The sequence below is a fragment of the Polyodon spathula genome, chromosome 2 (genome assembly GCF_017654505.1).
Source record: "Polyodon spathula isolate WHYD16114869_AA chromosome 2, ASM1765450v1, whole genome shotgun sequence".
NCBI classification, from domain to species: domain Eukaryota; kingdom Metazoa; phylum Chordata; class Actinopteri; order Acipenseriformes; family Polyodontidae; genus Polyodon; species Polyodon spathula.
The window spans coordinates 73,702,736-73,728,388 of record NC_054535.1 but is presented as its reverse complement, the minus strand read 5'-3'; the positions used below and the strand labels follow the sequence as shown (position 1 = coordinate 73,728,388).

The window sequence follows — 25,653 nt, the reverse complement described above, 5'->3', positions numbered from 1 at the left end:
TTTATCTACGAGTTAAGGGAGCACTAACCTATTTTCTTACCCTTTTGGCTTTATTAACATTGCAGGTCCTTCTGTTTTGCTATTACTGCTTCTCTTCTTATCTTGTGCATTTATGTTAATTCGGATACTGCAAATGTTTCAGGTGGAATACATTAAATATGCACCCCTGGTACTTTTGCTGTAGATCTGTTCAAAAAAGGGTTTGGTTTTAGTGGTCAATGCACATGTATAAAACAAGCATAATTAATTCTACTGATTCACCCCATTGATTTACATGAAGCACATAATGCATGAATTTGTTAAAAGTAAACCAAGATCAGTTTTTAACCACATTGTCAACCAGAAGGTTTTCCCACAGATGTTACAGACAAGGCTTAAAGAATAAATTATAAAAGTGATTTTAAAGGATGCCAGATGAATAGAGGCAGCCAACAGCAATTAAAAAATAATAATAATAATAATAATAATAATAATAATAAATAATAATAATAATAATAATAATAATAATGTGGGTATTGTATTTCAGTAATAATCTGGTTGAAATATTTCAGTTATCTACTAGCTGTTTGCATCTACAACTTGGCGTCATGACCAGGTGCTGCGATGTTTGGCCTTAGCATTGGAAGACAAGCATAACCTGACCAATAAGTTGCCACCAGTTCCATCAAAATGTTACACTCAAAAGACAATATTCCTCTGCCCAGGAGAGCAACCAGCAAGAAAAGGTGTTAAAACCAAACCTCGCCCAGGACAAGTGGAAGCTGCTAGAGATTGAAAAATGCTGTCTTGTCATCTGAATCAGCATGCCTTGTTCACCTGATAGAGTTAACTGTACCATGGGAGGATACTGTAGATGAGGCATATGAGAGGAAGAAGCTACGGTATGGTCAACTAGCCACTGAAGCAGAACAGCAAGGATGGAGGTCGGGGTTTACCAGGTGGAGATGGGTTGTCGAGGACTTGTGGCACACTCTACAACCCGGTTTCTCAGAAACGTCAAATTCAGAATCCAAGAGTTGCGTCGCACATTGAAGAACTTATCTGAAGCAGCAGAGAGGAGCAGCAACTGGCTGTGGTTGAGAAGGAAAGATTCTAGTTGAGGATCCCAATAGAAAGAAAGCAGCGCTGATGTATGGGTAAGCTGGGTTGAGTTGAGTGGGGGACGGAGGGGGGTGATGCTGGGATGCCAGAATCACCGTCGAGCCCTCTTGAGGTGTCATGGGCTATAAACACCAAGGATGGAAGATGCCCACTTGAAGACCCCAGAGATGTACCCTACTTAGTTCAATCCAGATGGCTGTCATGCTGATGCGCTGGGGAAACCGCACTGTGGTTTATCCCCTGAGCCAGCATCGCAGCCGTTGTGTGTGCTGATGCACCGAAGCTGATCCCTGGAGCCAGCATTACACTTCAGCCATCAACTCCAGCCAGAAAGATATATACATAATCAGATGGAAGGAAACGCAAATGGATGGAGACACAAATGGATCACATTAGTTTACTGTAAAGCTACGTCTTAGTTGGTGCTTATCTTGGTGAGAGCCGAGTTCAAATCAGCATAAAGTTTTAACACCTACTCTCATGTAATGGAAATCTTTATCAGGTGATGTAAAAATGTCAGTCGTTTCTTATTGGTTGTTTGTGTTGCCTATAAATGAAGGCAACGATATACTGTTTTAATTGTTTTACTGTTGTACTATTTTAATAAGAGTCCATTTCAGTTTTATTTATACTAACCAAGTATGTTTCAACCATGAAACCAAAACTACTCATGCAAGATACTATGCATTTATTAGATTATGCAGACCATATGGTGTAAAGAACAACTACACTGCTTGCTAAACAAGATGTTGTCTCTAGTAGTCTTGCCTGGTAGTTTCACACCACATTGTTGTTCCACCAGATGTGAAGAGGTTAACCCTGTGCAGAAAATATTGTGTAATATGGCATTTGTAGTACTGCATATAGCACTGTTCTAACGAAATTGATTGCTGTAATTTTTTAAGCAGCTTTCAATCAAACCTGTTTCTCTATTTGTATATATAAACAAAAAAAAAAAAAAACATTGTTTGTAGCTTAGAATGTAATCAGACACCAGTCTGAAATGGAAATCTCATTATCAAAAAGTTGCAGAATGAAAATATAATATCAAATATTATGTTTTTGTTTACATGCAAGGTTTAGTATAATGGGTCAGATTTATAGGGGTCTTTATGCCAAAATGCAATTTGCATAATTTTCAGTGAAAGTAATCATTTATTTTCTTACAATAAGACAAACAAAAAAAATAAATCTTTAAATGTCAGCTGATCAAATATGTTGTAATGCTTACTGATATACTAAAGATGGCACTGTTGCATCTAGTGATGCAATCTATTGATTCAATACACTTAAATTATGAATAGACATATATTTTGAATACATTTTAACTGATTGAATTATGAGTGTGATAGCTGCTTGTCATTGAAATTTTGTTCACCTTTTCAATCGTGTTAATGTTGAAAAGCAAATAAAGCTGTGGAATCCAGAGTGTAGTACTAATATGTGTGTTTTTAGCAGTTGATCTGACTTGATTCACCCACAAAAAGTGTGATTTTGAAGAAATTAACAACCTTTGCTTCCTTGCATTACCTACTTAACCCATCCCTATAGGATGGGCTCATACGCTATTTAGCTCAATACCACAATCACAGAATGCAGGTAGTAAGCGAGCTGTAGATCCCAACAAAGTATGCAGGGAGTTTCACTGAATCCTATGGGTTTGTTGTACAAGATTCATTGACCTTGGGAAAACCAAAGAAAAGTTATCCTTGTGCTTTATAAACAGATATATAAAACAACCAGCTGAGGGTCTGTGGCAAAGTGCCCCGCCCCTGGGCTATTTATTTATGTTGTGTGTTATGTGTAGTGTGTTAATGTTGGTGTATAGTCATTGGTACACAGGATATAAATGGGTCTGTGTAACACGACTGTTTAAAATGTATATTTGTATTTAGGCACGAGGACTGCACTGCACTTCACGTGTAGGTCAAATGTAATAATATGTGAGCACAGCAAATTGCACTTTTTATTAATTCACGTGCAGTTGTACCGAGACTCCAATTGAATGATTAGCAATCGAGTTCGGTACAGCTGCATAAAAGCAGCATGTTTTTATTCACTCTGGGTTGTGTGTTCGGTGAGTGGAGAACAGGATTAGAGACGGAGGTAATAGTAGTTATAATAACAGCTCACCATGTTTGTCTGTGTGGTTCGTTTTGTTTGTCTCTTTGTTTTGGCTGCCAGTGCCGTGTCCTGTTTTGTTTGTCTTTACAACCTTTATTTTCTGCTTGTTCATTTATTAAATGCTGAGCCCAATCCAAATGCTCAGCTTCACCAAACTCCACCTCTCTGTTTATTTTTGTATTGTTTCCTGGTTTCTGGTCTGACGTCACCCACTACAGCGGTCTTTGTGACAGGGTACCACTGGTCTAACAGACTCATCATTCATTCATGAAAGAAAATGAAGTGTTTGAGGTGTTGGGTCTCAGCCAAGTGTAGGCAATAACAGATATGCAAAACAGTCAGTTAGACCAACAAAGATTTTGATCTTTAAAGTTTAACCTGTTGCCAGTAGGTGTGCAATGCATTTCAAAGTCATGTCAAATAATTAGTTTGGGACTAAGAAACCGTAACAGGGAGTATACGTGTCAGTTCATCCCAATGACCTGCAAAGGATTAGAGGGTTATTGTAAAAACAATGTTGAAAACATCTGCCTAGTAAATGGCTGAAATGAAAAGGGCAAAACAAAGTTCTGTGGTAGCAGAGGGTCAGAAAACAAATCAAGAGATTGTTTCATAGGGCAATGAACTAGACTTTACCCGGAATACTGTGTAAAGCACATACAGTACAAGGGTCACCATATACTGCAGACATTCAAATATATTAATTCCACTAATAGGATGTTGCGTAAGGAAAGCAAGATGTACAGGAGATTAAGAAACACGGCTATGAGGAAATGTTAAGGGAGTGTGGTTTAGTTCTGGTCACCTCGCTATAAAAAAGATATTGCTGCTCTAGAAAGAGTGCAAATAAGAGTGACCAGAATTATTCCAGGTTTAAAAGGCATGTCATATGCAGACAGGCTAAAAGAATTGAATCTGTTCAGTCGTGAACAAAGAAGACTACGCTGCAACCTAATTCAAGCATTCAAAATTCTAAAAGGTATTGACAATGTCGACCCAAGGGACTTTTTCGACCTGAAAAAAGAAACAAGGACCAGGGGTCACAAATGGAGATTAGACAAAGGGGCATTCAGAACAGAAAATAGGAGGCACTTTTTTACACAGAGAATCGTGAGGGTTTGGAATCAACTCCCCAGTAATGTTGCTGAAGGTGACACCTTGGGATCCTTCAAGAAGCTGCTTGATGAGATTCTGGGATCAATAAGCTACTAACTACCAAACAAGCAAGATGGGCCGAATGGCCTCCTCTCGTTTGTAAACTTTCTTATGTTCTATGTACTTATTCTTGCTTAAAAAAAAAAAAAAAAAAAAAAAACACTCTGGATGTAACCTATTTGGAGTTATTATTATTATTATTGATGGAGCAAACTGATGTAACCCAGACATTATTATAAACATAATTTAAATTAGGAACAGATGGGTATTTCAGGCAGAACTATTTGACAAAAATAGTACACACTGTATACAAACAGAATAAGCCATTGAAGCAACAGTCAAGTATACAGGGTGTGAAGGGATATGAAGACAAATCAAAAATATGCAGGCTTATTGGGCCCAGAGCAATGGCCTGCTCCTATTTCTAAACTGAATTACTATCCCAGCATAAGCAATGCCCGTCAAGGAGACTGAGTCTTCTTTCAAGTTATTTTTTCATAACATTTCAGTAATTATAAACACAGTGTCAGCAAGTTAGATTATAGTCAGGTAAATTATGCAACAGAACTGCAGTCCCCTCAAATTGTGCATCATTAGAATGGGGTGTTACAGCTGTAACTACTCTGCTCTCCACTAGCCACAGCACTGTTCTGAAAAGACAGCCCATCCTTTACAAAAGGACCCTTGCAAACTGCTTATACTGAACACCACAAAAAGACATTTGAACTTTGTTAGAAATCAAGTTGCAAACAGTGATGTCAAAATGTGTTAATATAGAGGAGAAACAAGATCATTTTTAGAAGTAGATCTTTTATTTACATTGGTAAATATGTACATTATTTACAGTGCTGAAAACCTAGGTATGTGCATAAATAAGTAAAAGGAATCGAAAATACATCTTTACATTTTATCAGTTTGGAAAGAAAGCCTGAATATTCCTGATGAATGTTTTCCTCCTTTCAGTGACTGAGCTGGCTGGTTGGTGGAAACCTCTTAGGTCTGTTGACCACAGACCAATAAACCATAAATTTTAAAGGTTAAAGGGGGTTCCTGAGTCGTGAATTCTGTAAAGGCACTTCACGTGGAGTGCATTCTGAGATTGCAGGTGCAAATCCAGGCTATGTCACTGCGACCAGGGGTTACTAGGGGGCGGCGCACAATTGGGCGAGCGACACCCAGGTAATGAGGGCTTAGGTTGGCAGGGGAATCCACGGTTTCTTGCGCACCAGCGACCCCTCAGGCCAATAGGGCGCCTGCCGTTCTGGAGTGGAGCCATATGATCTGTGTTGTCCTCTGGCAGTATTGGTCTGATTGGCAGGAGCACATTTCGGAGGACGGGTGTTCCTGCCTCCATTTCCCGAGTTGCCAGGGGGTTGCACCTTTGAACTGGGATACAAATAACAATTGGGCATTCCAAATTGGGGAAAAACCTGGGTAAACAAAAACATTAAAGGTTGAAGGAGGGACATAGAAAGATTTGTATGATTGCACATGCAAGGACATAAACAAGTCTCACAAGACCATATATAGTACACACGTCATCTAAAAGTGATGCCCATCTGTTCAGATGGCCAAACTTTTTTTTAACTGTGTTTATTTTTATTTTAATGTTATAATAATATAACACAGCTTGAAAAATGTAATGGTATAGCATGTTTCAAGGGAGAGGGAACGTGTGTCCCTACTGCAATTACATTTCTAATCAAGCAGCGTTCACATATGGTTAAACTATAAGATTTTTTGTTTGTTAAAACACAGTTTACAAATGAACATCGTTTTGGGACACTAGCTTTAAAAAGTATTACTACAATCGAAAAAAAATAAATAAATGCATTAAATCATGCTGTATGCATAAAGTCATTATTATTGGCAGAAACTGTTTCTTGTAATCCAAACAACTATGGCTCTAAGGCTTATCGTTGCAAGTATTATTATAATATTATAATATAGTATTATAGTAATATTTTCCACACCGTGTTAAAGCAGAAGGGACTGACATAAACAGTCTAACCTAAACCCATCAACACATGGCAACAATTGTGAGTTCAGACACGAAATACTGTCGTCTTGTGGTCTTTTACACCAGTCTAGCAACACCTCCCCTCTTCTGATTTGCATCACAATTAAAGAAAAAAAAGCGTTAACTACCTCAATACGCGTCCAAGTTTGGGGGAATGGGTAAGCTGATAGATAGACCTCTGTGCTTGGACGGACATGAAGTTCACATTGCTGCATTTTGAGGCAGACCAGGTTTTATTGTGAATTTAATTAGACACACCTGAGGTGTCCTTCTATGTTTGCATTTAAACCCAAACAGTTTACTTTGTTTTCTGTACGGTAGTTGCGATGGACCAAAATAATATGGCAACGGAGTCTGATTTCCTGTGAATGCGAAAATGCATTTAAAGTTTTGTGCAAATATACATGTTTATGTAAAAAACAAGTAGCAAAAGGAAATACTGAATCAATTCTCCATTATAAAAGCCACTGCCAACCCAACTTCCCATTTCCTCAGTGAACCCCCTTCCCATACTGGACATTGTACAGCTCACTCACCTGAAATCCCAGAGTTGGGAGGTTTCCAGAGAACTCGCTTTGGCTTGCCTCTCCTGACGTTTAATCGAGAGCTATCTTATTGGCTGGCTGACTGTGCATTTCTCCTGGGTAACCGCACTGTGCTGCCTCCTTGTGCCCGAAACACACTATCCGGCAGGACTGTGTGTAACATTGCATTGAACACAAGCAGTTAGAACGCCACAACACTTAACACAGACATTGTTAGAACCCTCCCATTTCCTGCAATATTGTGTTTTTTTTTCTTGGTTTGTTTGTTTTTTAAATGTCTTCTTAAAACACTACACATTTGAACCCCTGGCTTCTGGGCAACACTGCCATACCTGGAAAATCACCGCGTTTGGAAACAAAGGTACTCTTTTTTTTTTTTTTTTTTTTGGTCGTTTGTTCTGAACATAAAATTAAAGGTAGTGATAATGCCGGCGCAGAGTTATTGTAATATCTGTAAGCTGTTTATTTGTCCTGTTTCTTTTGCAAATATTAATTTTGCTAGTATCAGTCTGCCGACTCAGTTGATGCTTTGTGAATTTATTTCGAAATGGATGAATATTCTGCTCAGTCGTTTTTTTATTTATTTATTTATTTTTTTTTTATTAGAGCTATAGAGAATACTCTTTCTCACGTATTTGCTGCCCAGGCAACGGCAAGCTTTATTGTGTTATGCTTCCTTCCTGGTCTGAGTGAATGCTGTTTACAAATAGATGGACAACTGACATTCTGTACAGGAGAGCGAGCGACATGATTGAAAATATTACAAGAAGTGAGCTTTGTTAGCTGTAGACCGAACTGCCTAGTATTGGTTTACACTGGATGAGAGCTAGGGGGGGGGGGGCTGGGGGCTGGGTGCTGCCCGGTTGTGTTAGAGACTGAGGAAGAACGATTATCTTATTTTTTAGGCGTAGCTGTCTTCTGACATTACGTATTCGTAGCAAATCATTTCAAATGACCTTCATTCAGGGTTTTGTTGTTGTTGTTGTTTTTTTTTAAATTATTTTTAAAAGCACCTGCATAATGTATTTGTATTAAACACACTGTGCACACATCTTTCCTTCACAGATTAAATATGCGTGGGATTCAGTTAAAGCACATCGAGAGGGAGATAAAGGTGAGCTGTTGAAACTGGGAGCTGTTGGTTTGGGAATCCAAGAACTGGCAAAGCGGCTGTCAACATGACTGTGTTTAATCAAGAGAATGTTGAAGACTATTATGAAATTGGCGAGGAGCTCGGCAGGTACGTGGTTGGGGAGTTTATTTGTATGCAGGGTTTATATTAGTAACAAATTGTCAAGGTGTGTGTGCTTTGAATACGATTTATAAGAAGAATGAATACGGTAGTATGTTAACTATGAAGGCAGAGAGAGTAAAGTGGATTTTCTTCAGGCTTAATAGAAAGCTGGTCCTTCAAACTGAAAGTGACTGATAGAGCAAGCTGAGCATAAGTATGGAAATTATACTGGTGACAAATTACATTATAATCTAGATATTTGACCCGTTCAGTTAGATACAAAAAAAAAACAAAAAAAAAACTTTGAAATACTCACTGTTTCTCTGAAATCACAGTACACAAGCAGTACATGAATACTGTAACTGTCCCCTGGTGTAACCTGTTCTAAAGCAGCACTGCTAGAGTGGGTCCTGCATGTCCTGTGTCTCATAATGGGAAGTGCTGTAACAATGTGTTAAAAACATCTTGGTGCTGTTTGCATGCCTTTTTTTATAATGTTCTGGGTGATCGCTCTTAATAACGAACAAGGTATTCTGCTTTCCTGTCTTTACTGCTAGCTGTGGAGTTCTCTTTATCAGCTAGCGATGTAGGTGGTGTCTCTCCCTGCAGTTCCACAGTCATATTTGTGGGCCAGTCACATAGTTGAAGCGTGGGAGCAAGACAACTGCCAAAATGTCAAATGGGGGACAGTTTTTTATTGACAGTGATGTAGTAAGCTCTGTATGAGTAAGCTGCCGTGTGCATGTCTAGTTTATTGTTGGACTGCACTCTTCTCAAACCAGGGAATCCTAATTCCCTCAAACGTCTGCGCTCGAAGTTACTTAACATATAAACAGATTATTCAGTGTGGCCATTTCTAACAGGTGTTTTTAGGCACCCAACCACAGTGTTGATGCTAGGCTTTACTGGGCCCCTATGTAAGACTGTGAAGTAGGCAACCCCTACCCATTGTTTTTTGTTTTTTTTCTCTCGCAAAATCAGATTGTCAAGGTCTGTTCAGGCTCTTGAAATTACACCTTTAGTGTTGCATCTCCCAGTGGAGCAATCACATTACCTTAGCACTGTCCACTCTGCTTCCTGCCTCAACATAGACAATCTGTCAGCTGTGATTTGTGTTTTGATTGACAGTCCAACAATACTACCTTGCTACATTTTTTCTTTTAATCCCAGTGGAGTAGACAGCATGGCACGATATATGGCATATATTATATCATATATATATATTATATATATATATATATATATATATATATATATATATAATTTTTTTTTTTTTTTTTTTTTACGTTTTTACGTCAAATCAGGGGTCAGGAAAAAAAAAAAAAAAAGTACACATGGCTGCCCCCCCCCCAAAGGCTGGGCCCTGGTGCAGTTGCATCCCTTGCACTCCCCATGACGCTGACCCTGCCCAGCCATACATGAAGAATACTTACACTTGCATGAAATCCCTGGACTGTAACTGTTAACTGAAACCATTTGACAATGTGTGAATACCATAAATCACACATTAAATGTCACTCACATGGAAAGTTCGATCTTTTGATTTGTGTAATGCATATTACTTACACAGAAGTTGTATTAAAATCCAACCAAATCATTATACGCAGCAACACTATATGGCCCCGCCCCTTCCCCAGTATTTCCTCATGAATCAGGCTTTCTGATGTAGTAAATGGTAACGATCCCCTTATTCTTTACCTTTTATACAGCCCTCCTTATTGTTTAGTTAAATTGTTCATTACTTTTAATTTTGGAAAATCTCTGAACCAACACTTCCATGTTGGCCTGCATATATTTTGGTTGCCCATCTGAATGCATTATTTGTAGGACATAGTGTCGAAAGTTCAGCAAGAGAGAGAGTGAGAAAGCGAGTGAGAGCGAGAGCGAGCGAGCGTGCGTGCGCAATGAGAATGGTACTGATTTGCCTATACTCATTAATCATTCTTCGCACACTACATACACTTACTCAGAGACATTAGGCTCTATCAAAACTGTTCTGACCAATAAGGACATAGCATTCTGACAGCTGACCAGGTTGGGAAAGTACGAGCCGGAGCCATAGTTGATTCATTTCCAGAATGCTCAAGGTTGGCTACCAGGGTAATAACAGATAGTCAGGCATTTGTTACATAGTTATTTTAGCTTCAACAGAAGATTCAGAGTGTACTACTATAGCCTTTCACACTGGCACTCCTACCCAGTTCCTGACCCGGGCTTTGGCTACCCGGGTCACAATCCCGCGTAGTGTGAAACCATGTACCTGGTTCCTACCCAGATTAACCCAGGTCTCAGCGACCCACGTCAGGATGTGGGTTGACACTCTTTGACCCGGCCGTTTGTAAGCCAACACAGTAACAAACAGCCAAGGAACGTTTTTGTTTATTCTGTTTAGCCATATTTCTGTTGATTGAGACACACTAAGTCAAATTGCAGCAGAGATAAAGAAACATTTGCTCTAATCGACATCTGGGCCGACAGTTCAATCCAGAGAAGCTTGAATGGCAACGTCAGTAACAAGCTGCTCCGTGGCATTGACACACGTGTTGTTTACTTGCATCTGTTACTCAGGTCAACCCTGCTTTATCAGAAGCAGTTTGAAATCACGTACCCATCCCGCATGACACCGGGTCCTAACTCGGGTAGGTTCCGACCCAGGTAGAGCATGTCAGTGTGAAAAGGGCTTAGAAAATAGTTCCCGCTTATGAAGCTTCCTGCTTTAGGGATAAAACTTGCGGTTTATAGTCTTTGTTACGCAAATGACATGCCCAAAATGTGATAGGCCTTTTTGTAAACAAACTGTATAATGCCAACAGAGGTCTTTTATTTTATTTAAGAGTAAACTGCAGGTAAGCAACCTTTAACCGTGGTATTAATCTTTAAGCGTGTAGATTTAATATGATGGTATATAGAGTGATGATGATGATGATAATAATAATAATAATAATAATCATCTTTATTTTTATATAGCACCCTTCATAGTGGACCACCATCACAAAGCACTTTACAGAGATAGGCTGTGAACTGTGCATTATATGCGGAGTCACTTACAATAGGACATTGATTTAACATCTCATCCGCAGGATGGAGTACAAGGAGGTTAAGTGACTTGCTCAGGGTCACGCAGTGAGTCAGTCAGTGGCAGAGGTGGGATTTGAACTGATGACCATCTGGTTACAAGCCCTGGACTTTAACCACTGGACCACAAATTTCTGTGCTTTTACAACTGAAAGGCACTGTGCTTCCACTTTACCAGAACATTTAGGCCGGCTGCTGCCGATTTCACATAGATATTGGTCAGTTTTATATATAGTCGCTTTTAACTAACAATGACTGTTTTTTTTAAGGTTTTGTTTTACATAACTCTCAATTTTACATATTACAATTAGCGATTTGACAGTGAGAGAATCTCTAAATCTCCCAGGCCTCCATCTGGAATCTGTGTGTAGGTTGCTTTCAGATTCGCAAACAGCTATATTCTAGTGCCTGTTGAAGTACTTTTTATACATCATGTAGGATGAAAGCTGTAATTTGTATCAAGTTCATATTATCCCCATATTTACACTGTCAATCATGAAGCAATCTTTTTAGTACAATTAATTATACTTACCCAAGTCTAATGGGAATGTAGGCATGGAAGAAAAATCTTGTCTTCCATTCTCTACAGAAGAGTGTTCATTTGTTTTATATTAATCACAGATCTAGTGGAGTTTCTTATAGCACATCCAGTTTTAATTAATATTGCCTGGTTACAGATGGTTACAATCATTTAATCACTAATCCTGTTATTTCGCTTCTTGCTGGATTTACACTGTACCGTTACTATTGTATCATTCTTCTCAGATAATTGGCTTTCAAAATATGGCTCAGAATCATAAAGTCTTGGTTTAACATAACCAAGATAAACCAAACCAAATTTTTTAACATGACCCTTGAATACCCTGGCTCTTGTGCTTTTAAGTAGGAGGTTTAGTCCACATCCCTTGGAATTCCATCGCTCATGTACCCAAAGCATGCTTTTTTTCATTAATTCTGAGTCAATTCTGTAAAAATCTCAGCCGCTGTCTATCGCACTGCAGCCCAGGGTTAAACTCCTAAACCCTTTCAATCACACTGTTATGCTCACAGCCTCTGGAACAAGCATACTTGATAACTGTTTTTCATTATTGAAAAAGCCTCTTGCCAAGGCTGTCTATAGTCTAAATGAAGTAGGTCTCTTGAATAAGTCTCTCAGTGTTTGCTTAGTTTGTATTCATAGAGTTGTGTAAAGTTCTGTTTTCAGTTAAAAGTATCTCAAATGTGTGAATAGGCAAGGAATATAGAATACGGATTTATTAAAGTTGTTATTTTAAGTTTTGTATTTGTTGGATAAAAATATAACAAGCTGGTAGTAGATCTATGCCTTTCACATCTTGCTATGAGCAAAAATAATTTGTCTAGTAAATACAGTATAGCGTGATAACTCAACGTATAACTTAAACGTTAATGTTTTGTATCATGCTTCCATCAGTGTTATGGCAACATTATTTGTTGCCATAAGTAGTCCAGTTAAGGCTCCCCTTTGGCTGTCTGAATAGATCATACTTTTTTATAGAAATATACATGGAGAGGGGTTATCCTTTTTAGAGTTAGAAAAATTTAACTTTTTTATAACGGTATAAAATAAATTATATATGTAATTTATTTTATACCGTTGGGCAAGTCATTAGCCAAGTCTTTGCTGCATCTGTTGATAGTTGCATAAGCAAAAGGTGACAAGAAGCCAACCGTAGGCGGTCCTTTAAAAAAAAAAAAAATGTTAATACGCAATTAAAGCAATTATGCAAAATATCTCTGGGAGAAGTGGGAATATTTATTTATAATATGAAATGGCAGATTCACATTGGATTTGGGTTTTACCTGCGCTTTAGGATTTCAGTAACAGACATCGTGTCCATTTTAACTAAGGCAAAAAATCTTGGTGCACATTCTTCAAATGAGCAGATGTCATAATTTGTCTAACCCCCGTTCACACTGGCATGCTCTACCTGCGTCGGACACTACCCAGTTCATGGTAGCAAAGTTTGTGGGGAATAATAGCCATTTTCTATACTTTTGAGGCATAAGCAATTAGGAAATAACACTTACTACCCAGGAACAAAATATTATTATTTTTTTTTTGTTACACAGTGTAATCACATGCAATATTTGTTAAGGCTCTTCCGAATTGATATAAAGCATTGTCGAGGGTTGGATTGTCAGGGTAATTTATGAGAAATCGGTATCATTTTCCGGGTAGAATAGTAAATCAGGTACACTTATTCACATCAGTTGTGTTGAGGTGAGGGAAACTGACTAAGAATGAATAAGAAAACAGGATACATCTTGGCCACATTTTAAGCAGAATTGCTGTATGAAGCATAATTTTCTTTTTTACTGTGCAAAATAAAAGCATTTTTGCTAGGTTGCACAAAAATAAAAATTAAATAATGTGTTAAGAAAAAAATCAAACTCATTCACTACACTACAAAGAATGAGGGAACACTAGTAGTATTATCACTCAGTGCTGGTTTTAAGTTCAGCTAAGGATACATATTTGTTCTGTAGTATGTATCTGTGCGCTAGGCTGCAGAAAAAGGTTTTCTAAGGCAACAGGGATTTGACTAGAATGCATTATTACATCTCTACTTGCATGTTAAAGAGCTTGGACAAGTCTGTATAAAAAAAATAGTTATTTTGCAGCAATGAAATAGTGCAAACAGTAAGTATTGTGTTTTTTTTTTAATTTTTTTATTTGTTCTTTCTCCCATTGCCCTGACCAAGAACATGGCAAATATAATCAATAAGTAGATTATAAATGTATTTGATTGAAAATTATACTACGTATATATGTATATTTGAGGGTTAGATTCCAAGTGTGGCAACTCTATTTGACAGTCATTCATTTTAAAATCTTTGTGTTGATCATTTAGAATTATACACCACCACGAAGGTCAGTGTCATTTAGGCATTTGAAGGTCAGTTATTGAATAATGTTGGTTTGGTACCACAAGTTTCCATATTTAAATTTTACACAAAGTAAGTTTATTTTCAAAGAATTGTAACCTATATTTTTTAAAAACAAACCTGCATTTTAGAGGTAAAATAGAGCTGTTTTTATCTTGGTAACAGATGCTGCCAGTGTTGCTTGGTAACAGTACCATCAAATGCGTGCGATGCAGTGAATGTCATTCTTGAATTCAACTATTTGTTGTGAGTGATTCTTACAGCAGATCAACTCATTTGGCAGAACACTTATTAAAATACTGTCCATTCCTTTTGGTAATGACCACTTAACCCTTCTGACTATTTTATCTGGAATGAGTTTAAAATGTTTTTGTTTTATTATTATTATTTCTTCAGGTTTCTAAAGTATTTAGTCATTTAGCTATTTATATATTTTGGCTAGTTCCTTCGTCATTGTTTGCATAGCTGCTGAAATTTACATTGCAGTGTTTCCATTTCCTGGCATTTCCAGGTTCATGTTTCTGGAAGCATAGATAAACAGTATCTTTGCTCACACTGTCTCTCTGCACCGGCAGAGCCCTTAAAACACAACACTGTATTAATCATAAGTAATATTGGTAATTAATATAGCATAGATGATGGATCAAGGATGTCATGGAAGAAGTTGATTACCAGTTTTAGAATTGCTCTAACCAATGTTTTAAATTCTAATTTATTAAGCACGCTCTTTTAGACTCTCTGGAACTCTCTCACAGCTTTAGTGCGTGTAGCTCCCACACTTTCGCTTCTAATCAACTCTCAAGACCCCCTTGTTCACTCTTGCTTTCAGTGCTCTTCAAGCTTGATATCTGTTATTAGCTGTTGTCTAAATTGCTATTTCAGGTTTTTCACTCCGTCTTACTTGTCTGATTCTGCACAGCGTCGTAACTAGAGCTGACATTCTACTGAGGTCAAACCAACAGAGAAAATTAAGGAGTCTTTCATACTTGACCAGAATTTTTACATGAGCATCAGTATTGATGATTCAAAAAAACAACCGAGGACACGACTCCGGTGTCCTCATAACTAGTTACGGCCATGATTCTGCATGACTTGCACATCTACAATGCTTAGAATTCACATCCTATCCTTTTATTTAATGTATTTGCATTGTGTTTTTTTTTTTTTTATTATTACTGCTTGTATTTAATGTATTATGCATTGTTCCTTACTATCTTTTAAAGTGCTTTGCGATGGTGGCCCACCATGAAAGGTGCTATATAAAATAAGTATTGAGTGATTGATTGGTTATCGCTGGTTCACCTTTTGTTCTTCAAGCTCAGGACATCTGTCACCACGATCATTTATCAAGCAGGTAATGACCGTTGTCATACCATTCTGTACATGTAGAAATGGTGTGTGTGTGTAGGTATATGTGTGTGTGTATATATATATATATATATATATATATATATATATATATATATATATATATATATATATATATATATATATATATATATATATATATATACACACACACACACACACACACACACACACACACACACACACACACACACACACACACACACACACACACACACACACACACACACACACACACACACACACACATACAGCTCTGGAAAAATTAAGAGACCACTGCAAAATTATCAGTTTCTCTGGTTTTACTATTTATAGGTATGTGTTTGGGTAAAATTAACATTTTTGTTTTATTCTATAAACTACTGACAACATTTTTCCCAAATTCCAAATAAAAATATTGTCATTTAGAGCATTTATTTGCAGAAAATGACAACTGGTCAAAATAACAAAAAAGATGCAGTGTTGTCAGACCTCAAATAATGCAAAGAAAATAAGTTCAGATTCATTTTTAAACAACACAATACTAATGTTTTAACTTAGGAAGAGTTCAGAAATCAATATTTGGTGGAATAACCCTTTCATGCTTTCATGCGTCTTGGCATGCTCTCCACCAGTCTTTCACATTGATGTTGGGTGACTTTATGCCACTCCTGGCGCAAAAATTCAAGCAGCTCGGCTAGTTGTTTGATGGCTTGTGACCATCCATCTTCCTCTTGATCACATTCCAGAGGTTTTCAATGGGGTTCAGGTCTGGAGATTGGGCTGGCCATGACAGGGTCTTGATCTGGTGGTCCTCCATCCACACCTTGATTGACCTGGCTGTGTGGCATGGAGCATTGTCCTGCTGGAAAAACCAATCCTCAGAGTTGCGGAACATTGTCAGAGCAGAAGGAAGCAAGTTTTCTTCCAAGACAACCTTGTACTTGGCTTTCAAAACCACTTTCTGTTTCATTCTCTAGCACTCTCTCTCTCTCTCTCTCTCTCTCTCTCTCTCTCTCTCTCTCTCTCTCTCTCTCTCTCTCTCTCTCTCTCTCTCTCTCTCTCTCTCCACACTGAACACACAACACGACCAGCAGAAGCTGCTGTTTTTTATACACATAGCCATCTCCAGATTAGCAATAAGTTAGTCGATCTGGAGACGGCCACGTTCTGCACGGTAGTTTTATTCTGCGTGGCCGACAACCAATCTGTCCATAATCATTAGCTGCCGACAGAGACGAGCTCCAAACATCGCCCCTGCTAAACCAAAAGTGTACAGTACATTAATAACATAATCCAATACAGCACATCATTTTAAACACACCTCAAAATAATACGTTTACCCACAGGGCTCTTCTGCCCTGCTACAGAATCATATTTAGGTTACCACTGACTTTGTGAGACGAATTCCTCGTAAATATCCTTAGCATATTTTTAAAGAGGATACCGTTATCAGTTCAGTGATACCAAGATATTTAGTTAGCAGATAGTCTTTTTGAAGTTATCCGGCAACAAACTCCCCATTCCGTTTCCTAGATGAAGGAGAACATTCAGCTTGTGTTAAAATGTTTGATTCTGCTACACAAACACAAAGCGAAACAGATGAAACAGTAAGAATGTGATGTAGTACAATAGTAAGTCTTTTAGTCATCCTGGAAGTTAAAAGACCATTAAAGGGCAGCACAGACTTCAGTTTACTTGTTGATTGAAGAATTGTGGGGATTGGTGGACCTGGAACCCTTTTAGCTTAATTGTATGTTACCAGAAAAACAACAACAAAATGAATAATTGGTCAGAAAGAATAGGCTGATACAAAATATGGAAATTGCGAAACTAAATATCTTGCGGCTGAATGCCAAGGAACCCAAGCATGTAATACCATGTCATGTGACTAAATCCCTTGGAAATGTTAATATAAACTTGACTGTATACTACATGTAGTGTATATGTTAACATTTGAGCTCCCTTCTTATTATATGAATAAGACTGCTTTCAGGCTACTAGTTAGCCAGAACTGGTCTGTTTTACAGAAACATCACAATATCAGTGTTACAAACATAACATTTTCATGGATTGGTCCCAGAGCTTTTTAGGTTAGCCTACCGGTACATGTTTAATGTTGGTTACACTGATTGTGAAATGAGGGAGATATATATATATATATATATATATATATATATATATATATATATATATATATATATATATATATATATATATATATATATTTTTCTGTTTGGGTGGCACAGACCACTGGGTTTGGATCACCCTGGTGCAAGCATTCTGTGGGAGAAAATTGCCCTGAATTACAGTAAAATGAAAAGACTATACATACAGTACCAGTCAAAAGTTTGAGTACACTTGCAGGAAACTAGGTTTTTTTCATAATTGACAATGCTTTACATCATATACGTTTCTGTAAATACTTGAAAATGAAAAAGTATATTACAATATACAAAACAAAACATAAGGGGTATCAAAGCAATGTTCAGGAAAATTGAAAATTGTCTCTAAATCTTGGATTCCTCAAAATAGCCACCCTTTGCCTTAATAACAGCTTCACAAACAAGAGGCATTCCGTTAACAAGTTTCAGCAAAAAATCACCCAACGTGTCTTCCCAGCTCTTCTGCAGCAATTCCCGGAGATGTAGGGCACTTGTGGGTAGCTTTGCTTTGACTCTTCTGTCCAGTTCATTCCATACACGTTCTATAGGATTGAGGTCTGGAGACTGGGCAGGCCAGGTCATTAGACTGAGTTGTCCTTCACTTTCCTTCTTCGCCAGATAGTTCATGTACAACTTTGAGGTGTGTTTTGGGTCATTATCATGCTGAAGAATGAAGGACTGCCCAACTAGCCGTAATCCTGATGGAATGGCATGCCTCTGAAGTATGCTATGATAGCCATGCTGGTTGAGCTTGCCATGGACTTGGTAAAGATCACCAACTCTGTCACCAGCAAAGCAACCCCAGACCATGACACTGCCTCCTCCATGCTTGATGGTGGGAACCACGCATGCAGAACTCATGCGCTCACCCTCTCTGCGTCTACAAATACTCGGCGGCTGGACCCAAATATTTCAAATTTTGACTCACCGGTCCATAAGACTGACTTCCACTCCTCAAATGTCCAGTTTCTGTGTTTTTTGGCCCAGGCAAGTCTCTTCCTCTTATTCTGCACTCTTAACAATGGTTTCTTTGCAGCAATTCTTCCAGTTAGGCCAGCTTCACACAATCTCCTATGAACAGTTGATGTTGAAACATCTGTATTTTTAGTAGCATTTAGCTGAGCTTGTATTTCAGGGGCAGTTAATCGCCGGTTTCGCAGACTGGAATGAACGTATTCTCCTATTCTGATGTCACCGTTGGCCTGCCTGACCTTGTTCAGTCCTCATGAGTGCCAGTTTCTTCAAATCTGAATGGTTTGATGGTGTTGGCCAGAGCAGTTACAGACACTTGCAAACTTCTTGCAATTTGTCTTAAAGATTGATCTTCATTTCTTAAAGTAATTACAGACTTTTTTCTTTGCTTAACTGATTGTATTTTGCCATTTTCTGCTCCCTTACATTCAGGAATGACAAACGTGTGCCTATGCGCACTATATTTGTAGTAATCGTGGACCCTTACCTATTAACAAAAAATGGTGACAAAAGATTAATTAGGTAACATGCTAGTTAACTCAGAGAACATCTAACAAAGACACTTTTATACTTAGGCTGGTGTTCTAACACTGTGTTATACACATTTCAGACTTTTAACTGACTTGGGCATCAGATTGAAATCCCCTTGCTTTGGGTGACCATTTCATTGAAATTGGCAAGATTTACATTTTCATTTAAAAATTTAATTTTTGCATGCAATTCATTTATGATTATCGCTTATATAAGTACACATATCATATAATGAAATATGTTTATAGACAAGTTTATACAGTTAAAAGCATAGATAAAAGTGAAAAACCTGGTTTCAAGCAGGTGTACTCAAACTTTTGACTGGTACTATATATATATATATATATATATATATATATATATATATATATATATATATATATATATATATATATGGGCTGCTCATATAAGTAATACAGGTGTCAAATGTATCAATATATGAAATGACCTTCATTTACAGGAATGAGGATTTCTGTACATTATGAAATCTTCGTCCATATAAAGTTTAACCACATTAGGCCAAGTGGTTCTGCAGATAGTCTTCATGAACTAATCAGAGGCCTGAAAGCTAGAAAAGGTCCTGTGAACTGGATTCTGATGTTAAGGAAGGCCCATACCAATCTTCAACACAGGCTGATAAACACCTCAATATATAGATAAAATGTACAGTATGTGTGACTTGAGCAAGGATGCCTACAACAAAACAAATGCACACTCTACCAAGGTTAGATCAGACCACCAAATTCAAATATGTATTACTTATTTATACTTGCTAGATCCTTGGCCAGTCTTTCATCTCTTCTTCGCAGCAACACCTGTTTGATGCTGCAGTGAGCTCTGAAAATCCATATATGAATGTATTGAATAACATGAATAAATAATAAGAGCCTACTGTGGCTGAGTTGCCAGGTTATCATAAAAGACAAACCATCTGACGCTGCCTTTTAAACAAATAAACAGGTTCTATATTGTTGCATTCCTTACATTGATAGTAAAGGTACAGTAGTGTTGATTTGAGATGTTCTTGATCTGTAAGGTCTGCTATCTTTCCAATCTCCCCAGCAGCCATCAGTAACATCAGATTAAATTATATACCATATAGGGATGTGCTATTGGTACATTTTTAAGAACGTTTTACCTTTCGCTGTTAGGGCTTTTGGAACCCTCAGTGCTCGAGGTTTTTCTAAATTTGAAGCAATTCAAAGTCAAATTTCTCACAAGTCTGTAAAGGAAACATAGGAATACTATGTATGGTTTTTTTTTTTTCAGCAAAGTCTGAACTTTTCAGTGATGTTTTGGGCACATCTGGTCAACTGATTGAGAATACCGCAGGTTAAATATAAAATAAAATTAAAAATGACATGTAACTTTAAATCCCTGGAAAAGTTATTTCTTACCATGGTAAGAAGACAAATTGTATGTGTTTCACATTGCCAGTATGCTGACATGTATATAAATGTATTTTCTAAAAGTACATAAATACAAAATTGAAATTATATGACATTATTTTGCTTGGAATAAAAGTGCAGCATGTGAGTGACTGACTGCCTTTATTTATAGTATAGAGAAAATGTCATTCTGCATTGGTAGTCGTTGGTGGTTTTGAAGTTTTCATTGTTGTTGAATATCTGAGGTTTTGCACAATGGTAAACCTTTTTTTTAAATAGTTTTTCATTTCTCGTTTGCCAAGATAATCCATCCACCTGACAGGTGTGGCATATCAAGAAGCTGATTAAACAGCATGATCATTACACAGGGGCACCTTGTGCTGGGGACAATAAAAGACCACTCTAAAATGTGCAGTTTTGTCACACAACACAATGCCACAGATGTCTGTAGTCGTTTTAGAGAATTTGGCAGTACGTCCAATCGGCCTCACAACCACAGACCACATGTAACTATGCCAATCCAGGACCTCCACATCTGGCTGCTTCACCTGCAGGATCGTCTGATCAGCCCCTCGGACAGCTGATGAAACTGTGGGTTTGCACAACCGAAGAATTTCTGCACAAACTGTTAAAAACCGTCTCGGTGAAGCTCATCTGCATGCTCGTTGTCCCCACCAGGGTCTTGACCTGACAGCAGTTCAGCGTCGTGACCGACTTCAGTGGCCAAATGCTCACCTTCGATGGCCACTGGCACGCTGGAGAAGTGTGCTCTTCACGGATGAATCCCGGTTTCAACTGTAACGGGCAGATGGCAGACAGCGTGTATGGCATCGTGTGGGCGAGCGGTTTGCTGATGTCAACGTTGTGAACAGAGTGCACCATTGTGGCGATGGGGTTATGGTTTGGGCAGGCATAAGCTACGGACAACTAACACAATTGCATTTTATCGGTGGCAATTTGAATGCACAGAGATACCATGACGAGATCCTGAGGCCCATTGTCGTGCCATTCATCCGCCGCCACCACCTCATGTTTCAGCATGATAATGCATGGTCCCACACCAGATACTGACTGGTTTTCTAATCCACGCTCCTACCTTTTTTTTTTAAGGTATCTGACCAACAGATGCATATCTGTGTATATCTTTATTCCCAGTCATGTGAAATCCATAGGTTAGGGCCTAATGAATTTATTTCAGTTGACTGATTTCCTTATATGAACTGTAACTTAGTAAAATCTTTGAAATTGTTGCATGTTGCATTTTATATTTTTGTTCAGCTCTCGGGTAGGGACATTTTTAAGGCAGGTCAGGTTTTTTAACTCCCCTCTCTAAACTGCAATGTATTCGACATGAAAAGTGAGCGTAAATTGCTTCAGCAGTACGGTAAAGTAAATGTATTTAATTGTTTAATTGTGGTGGTGATTCTATCCGGAGAGCCTCATAACAACCATTAATCGTATTGCTTCAATTTTTTTTTGCAACACCATTATTATAGATAACTTTGCACTTACCTGCCCTCTTTCATTTCACCTTGTGACAGCAGGTAAAATTTCTGTTTGTTTACTATTTCTTGCTTCACACAGTCCCGCCCAATCAGAGACTCAAAAAGCCAATCAGCTACTGCATAGGTCTGATTGATGGAAACGATCCTGGTAGACGTGTGCTTTTGGTAACAACTAAGTAAAACAATTCAATTAATTTAGTGACAGTTCGCACAATTAATACTCACTTTACTGAACACATTGCAGAGTAACGAAACCTGACTTTAATTAAAGTCTCCCTAGATTCTGGAGCTTGTTGGCAACCCTACTCTCAGATCCGGTTACAAAGGTTGAAATATAATCATCAATATTTATTCGAACGATTCGATTTTGTGTGCCCAATTAGCAATTGCTATTAGGAGGCTTAGTTGACAGTCCTAGCAAGGATACCAAACATGTTTACTTTTACATGAGGCTCCTGGCTGTAATAAGGCTCAAAAAAAGACACCCTGGCAGGCATTTTCCATGATAATTCTGCCGATGTTGGCATATGGAACCTCCCCACATTTAACATGGCATAGCTTCCTGTGGGCAGCAAGGTAACCACGGACAACTGTATTTTTTCTTAATCCCCACAAATTATAGAATTCAGGGATTGGTGGCACAACCCCCACCCCTAAAGTATGTTACCCATATCCCCCTCTGAAATTAGGTAAAACTACTTAAGAAGTGGTAAAAATGAGGTTTGCAGGGATACCAAACATGTATATTTAATATATTGGGTTCTTGCCTGTCAAACCCCCCTCAAAACCCATTGACACCCCTGGAAGGATAGTCACTGTGGGACAGGCCAGATAGATATGCTGTGGCTTACTTCCAATATTCAAGCTTTGAATGATACAGTTCAAAGCACTCATCATGACAAAGGCCTGGGTGTGAGGGGCACTTCAGGCAACAGTAGTGGCTGTCTTTACGGATGCCTTTCTTTGCACACACCCTGCATCTTTTGGGCCTGTTCCAACTTTTTTTTTTTAGTTCTGGGACATTTGCAACACCTGCCATCCTGCCCTGCTCTTTGCATCTTGTCTATCTTTTCACTCAGCAGACTCGGATGGTTTTAGTGTAGTGAGTAAACATCAAATATAACTGAACTGCAGTAAGACATGAAACCAAACAGACACTCGGGGTGTAAAGTAGGTAACCAACTAATTAATAATAACATGTAGTAAAATAAACTTTCAAGATTTGACACCTTTTTAAGTCATATTCTTGTAGCACGTCTTGACAATCTTTTGAAGTTGTTGCTCAAACTCTTTGCCATTATGCATCATTGAATTTCACAGTGTATACATAAACAACCTACAAAGAGGTTTAACACTTTGCATATTACATATTGGATTATTTTAACTAACTTTTAAAAAGTGTTAAAGTGTTAAAACCTTACATTTCTTTTTTTTTTTTTTTTGTTCGTAACACTTGGAATTAGGTTGATCATTCTCCATTTGTTTGCTCGGGCAAAACATTGTTCAAGGGTATCCAATAGCGAATGCTGTTTGTCATGAACTTTTGGTTAGTGATCTTTAACTCTTTCTAAGCTGCTGACCACTAGAGTAAAAAGGTACTGTATACTCTGTCCTTGCTTGTTTTGTGTACAAGTGTGAAAAACTATTTAATAAAGGTAATTTCTATATTATTAGTGAAGAATGAGCAGTTTTTATTAACTGATTTGAAAAACATGCACAGCCTATACTTAAACTATCCAGGAAATGCCAGTTCATTAGTTTTACAAAAAGAAAAGGAGAAATGAACAAAATACAAAAACTAATTTTACTCTTGCAAGTTTCCAAATCTCTCAAGTGTGGAACTAGATTTAAGGATATTGCTAATGTTTTATTGGTGCTGTACTGTTTTAACACACAATGGAGCAAGCCCAAAACTAATAAATAAATAAAATACAGTATTGATATGGATGGATGCCTCTTCTCAAGGTCTACTCCCTTTGCATAACTTTAGGTTGAGCAAACATAACCCTTCGAGTAACGTTTGTGTAATATACCCTAATGGTCTTATTTGAGGAGTTTTTGCAACGTACAGTATATAACCTTGGCACTTGACCTCAGGAAATGTTGTTTGTCCATATTTAAGTATTTTAGTCGTGTCTGTTTGGAGGATATCTGTTTGTCTATCCGTCTGTCTATCTACATGTCAAACAAAAAGCTGTAATATGCATATGTTGGCTCTAGGTCTTGGTGATCTGTTTGTTCATGTTGCTGATCGCTGTCTTTTGTATGTATAGCTGTGGCGGGGGTGTATAATATGTCACACATACTTGTTTATAACTGGTGGTAATACACATAATAACTGTCATTACCACTGTATTGTTTAATATTCATTTCACTATTCATATTCACTTTGTGCGCTGTCCTGTATACTTACTCATTATTGTAGTTAAATGGCACTACTTGGAGGCGTTGGGTCAGACTTTGAGCACTGTATTCTGTATTTGCTTTATGATTAGTGTGGCCCAGTCTGTTGCATTGCTAATCGGTGTCATTTTTAGGCATCTTATTATTAGCCACGTTTTTAGTATATTTAGTGCAGCTGATTTCATTGTCAAGTATTATGTTTTTTTTTTTGTTGTTGTGTTTTTGTTTTTTTGTTTTTTTTTTAAATGAGGCCGAGTTACAACATCTTTTGAACAAATGATGTCAACTGAATCCAGGGAAAATACTCTCCTTTTATTAATTTGCCACTACAAATGGTAATCTATTTTTTCTGAAATATAGATGCAGTGTATATAGACAGTATGTATTTCAATGATATTTAAGTAGGTTGTACAGGTACCACTGGTGTTGCTTAATAACTTTTGATCTGCAACTTGCGTCCAATAAAAGAATGAGAATCGCGTTATAAAACACTGACTAGCTCACCATGAGAATTATTTTAAACATTAAACACTTAAAACACTAAAAAGAAAAAAATGCAATGAATCTAAACTTTGATTAGTTTGACTGGGATTGCTTAACACTCGCTACTTCCCAACTATCGTCTGTCTATGAGATGAACCTTAGTGGTTGCTAGGTTACAGTTAAACATTACAGCTTTCTACATAATAAACCAATTAAAGTTATGCACCAGAATTACTTGTGTATAGATAAGATAGTTGAACACAGGTTATTAGGTACAATATTTCTCTAATTTGTTTTAAAAATGACTGTCGTAATCATTTATAACCACATAATTTGTAATGTATGGTGAAAACCTTCACTTTGAAGTTTCTGCAAGTTAGAATAATGCTGTTTTGCCACTAGATTTTTTTTTTTTTTTTTTTTTTTTTAAATAAGATAATGAGCATTTTGGAATACATAATTTATGATGGAAGAGGTCAGTTGTGGTGTGTGTGTGGGAATTCATTCTGTGTTGATCTTCCTAGTCCCAAAGAATTGATTCTTTCTTGGATCAAGGTCAAAGCTTAGAAGGACAGTTGTTTTCTTTCACAACAATTTTTTTTTTCTTCTTCTTTGGATTTCCTTTAAATCTTCTCCAAGGACACAGTATTAAACGTGTCATTGAACCATCAATAAGCCTGGAATCATGTACCCTTCTT

The 25,653-nt window shown here is 37.6% G+C and overlaps 1 protein-coding gene across 1 annotated transcript in view; it reads left to right on the top strand.

The window, feature by feature from the left end:
• The first annotated feature begins 7,050 nt into the window (after positions 1 to 7,050).
• The window catches only part of LOC121300329 (death-associated protein kinase 1-like), a 60,070-nt gene continuing 41,467 nt past the window's right edge, over positions 7,051 to 25,653 (top strand). Inside the window, exons 1-2 of the mRNA XM_041228864.1 lie at positions 7,051 to 7,306; positions 8,011 to 8,185. Coding sequence (XP_041084798.1) covers positions 8,124 to 8,185 — 62 coding nt within the window. The 5' untranslated portion in view covers positions 7,051 to 7,306; positions 8,011 to 8,123. The remainder of the gene's footprint in view (positions 7,307 to 8,010; positions 8,186 to 25,653) is intronic.